The 3,203-nt window shown below is 44.5% G+C and overlaps 1 protein-coding gene across 1 annotated transcript in view; it reads right to left on the minus strand.

Annotated features, from left to right (window-relative positions):
• ENPP5 (ectonucleotide pyrophosphatase/phosphodiesterase family member 5) overlaps positions 1 to 1,410 on the minus strand; it is a 10,190-nt gene extending 8,780 nt beyond the window's left edge. Inside the window, exon 1 of the mRNA XM_085320393.1 lies at positions 511 to 1,410. Coding sequence (XP_085176519.1) covers positions 511 to 1,402 — 892 coding nt within the window. The 5' untranslated portion in view covers positions 1,403 to 1,410. The remainder of the gene's footprint in view (positions 1 to 510) is intronic.
• Between the last annotated feature and the right edge of the window lie 1,793 nt (positions 1,411 to 3,203).

The following is a 3,203-nucleotide window of genomic DNA, read 5'->3' on the forward strand; positions in this document are numbered from 1 at the left end:
TATCTGTTTGACATGAAAAGGGAGGAAAAACAAACTAAAGAGAATTATATAGCAGCTCCCAGCTAATAGAATGACCAGTGCAGGCTTTCTTATTTTGAAGGTCCTCATCTGCTTTCAGTTTACAGTTTGAGTTTGAATTTTAATTATTCAGCTAAGGTTTTAGTGTCTTGCTGAAAGGCAAGATATACAAAACCCAGTTGGTTATCTATCTAGAATACCATTCATCCTGGATAATACTCTTAGATTATCTTATTTCTTGTAAGGACTAAAAGATATTTGAAATAGCAGTCAATAATACACAGATTTGCTTGTTTTCCATTCCTGAACATTAATCCAAGCTTAAGAAAAGAGCTAGCAAAAAGAACAAGGAAGTGATCCAGTAAAAATTTCTTATTTAAGGTTGGTGTCCTAYTGGCATCAGCACAGCTACTGTTACATCAGTTAGGGAATGAAGTCTGTAGACGTTTTGATAGTATTTTCTTCAGAGGGCTTTAGTGCTATAGCTCCTACCTTCTTTTGGCAAAATAGCTACTGCAGGAGAATAGTCAATCACTTTATAAAGCTCTCTATCCACATACTGATCAAGCTCAATGAGCCTTTCGGAGGATGACTGTGACATTCCATGATCACTTGTGATTATGACATTTATTGTGTCCCACAGTTTCGCTTTCTTCAGTTCAGACATAAGATAGCCCAGCTTCTTGTCAATRTCACTAATTATTGGACCCATAAGCGGGTTTTCTGGGCCCAGAATATGGCCCATCTCATCAGGCTGTTCCCAGTATAGGAGACCAAAGTTTACGGGTTCTTCTGATGTAAACCAGTCAATAAGCCTAGCAACTCTATCTTCAAATGAAACAGATTCATTATAGGGCATATAATACGTAGGAAGGACTCCATGTATTTTCACATCTGTTCCAGGCCACATAGCAGCTCCACTTTTATGTCCTTCCATCTGGTTGGTTACCCATATTGGACTGGCCTCTTCCCAGAACTTTGAGTTGTARATCTCCATTTTGTTCATGGAGAAAGTTTCATTCAGAACAGGATCATACATCTCATTAGCAACTATACCATGGCTTTCTGCATACAGACCTGTCACCATTGTATAATGATTGGGGTATGTTTTAGTTACAAACACATTAGTGACCTGTTTGACATGAACACCATTCTTCATRGCATAATGAAAATTGGGAGTTGATACTCTATAGATGTAATCCCATCGAAATCCATCAAAAGACACTAACAACACTCTGGGCTGGTCTTGCTGGAGAGGGAAWGCATCTGGAAGAAATAGTAAGCAAACTGCCAAGACCGTCCAGTAACAGTTCACAGCTATTCTGGAAGGTGTTCTTCCCCTCTTCTGAGGCAACATGGTATCTGTTGGGTAGAGACATAACATTTGTTTGGGTTAACTTGGCTGTCAAAATGATAACTTAGTTTAAAAATGAGTAACTAAAATATTCCTCGAGTACTTAAACAGCTTGCTTTATACTTGCATACACTTATATATACTTATATAGCTGCAGCTGAGTGCTCTAAACTTAAGAACAAGTCTATATACTTATCAGACATATTACTATCCATATTTTACAAATAAGGAACTGAGACTCTTTGAACTGAGATTATTTGTTGAATAAAAACTAGCTTGTTCAACAACACAGTTCACAGTGGCTGCTTGAACCACCACCATTGCCATCTTCTTCCTTTTTTCCTCCCACTCCAAACACACAGGAACTCTTCCTCTCATAGCTTGAGAAATTCTCAAATATTTTCTGTGTTTGAACTWATAAGAAATTGTCCTAAATTTCTGCTGATAAGGCTTAAGACAAAAGGTAGTTCTCACCTTAAGAATAATAAAATCAATTCCCAGCAGAACTTTAAAATTCTCAGTACAGTCTTTTGAGCATCATTTCCCTTCTGAATCAGTGTGACAGCAAATCATAGAATCAGTAAGGTTGGAAGGGACCTCTGGAGACCATCTAGTCCAACCTCCCTGCTCAAGCACGGTCACCTAGAGCATGTTAGACAGGGTTGTATCCAGGCGGGCCTTGAAGATCTCAAGAGAAGGAGACTCCACAGCCTCTCTGGGCAACCTGTGCCAGGGCTCCGTCACTCTTACAGGGAAGAAATTCCCCCTCACGGTCAGGCAGAACTTCCTGTGCTTCAATTTCTGCCCAYTGCCTCTTGTCCTGTCACATGGGACAACTGAAAAGAGTTTGTCCCCATCCCCTTGACACCCTCCCTTCAAGTACTTATACACATTGATAAGATCCCCCCTCAGGCTTCTCTTCCCCAGGCTGAACAGGCCCAGCTCTCGCAGCCGTTCCTTGTAGGGCAGGTGCTCCAGCCCTCTGATCATCTTCGTAGCCCTATGCTGGACTGTCTCCAGTAGCTCCATGTCCCTCTTGTCCTGGGGAGCCCAGAACTGGACACAGTACTCGAGATGAGGCCTGCCTAGGGCTGAGGAGAGGGGCAGAATCACCTCCCTCCACCTGCTGGCAACAGTCTTCCCAATGCACCCTGGGAGACCACTGGCCTTCCTGGCCATAAGGGTACCTTGCTGGCTCATGGTCAACTTGTCATCCACCAGCACTCCCAGGTCCTTCTCTGCAGAGCTGCTCTCCAGAAGGTTAGCCGCTAGCTTGTCCTGGTACCTAGGGTTATTTTTCCGTAGGTGCAGGACTTGCCCTTGTTGAACTTCACGAGGTTCCTCTCTGCCCACCTCTCCAGCCTGTCCAGGTCTCTCTGAAGGGCAGCACAGCCCTCAGGTGTGTCAGCCACTCCTCCCAGCTTGGGATCATCACCAAACTTGCTGAGGAGGCACTCTGTCCCCTCATCCAGGTCATTGATGAAGAAGTTGAACAGGATGGGACCCAGTCCTGAGCCCTGGGGGAAGTCACTAGCCACAGGCCTCCAACTGGACTCCACGCCACCGAAGACGACCCTCTGAGCTCTGCCTTTCAGCTGGTTCTCAATCCACCCCACTGTCCACTTGTCTAACCCACACTTCCTGAGCTTCTCTAGGAGAATGTTATGGGAGACAGTGACAAGGTGCACAACGTCCACTGCTCTCCCCTCATCTACCCAGCCGGTCATCCCACCACGGAAGGCTATCAGATTGGTTAAGCAGGATTTCTCCTTGGTGAATCCATGCTGGCTACTCCTGATCACCTTCTTTTCCTCCACATGTCTGGCACCAA

Source organism: Rhea americana, unplaced genomic scaffold, assembly GCF_003343005.1.
Source record: "Rhea americana isolate MKP2758 unplaced genomic scaffold, rheAme1 scaffold_63, whole genome shotgun sequence".
Taxonomy (NCBI): domain Eukaryota; kingdom Metazoa; phylum Chordata; class Aves; order Rheiformes; family Rheidae; genus Rhea; species Rhea americana.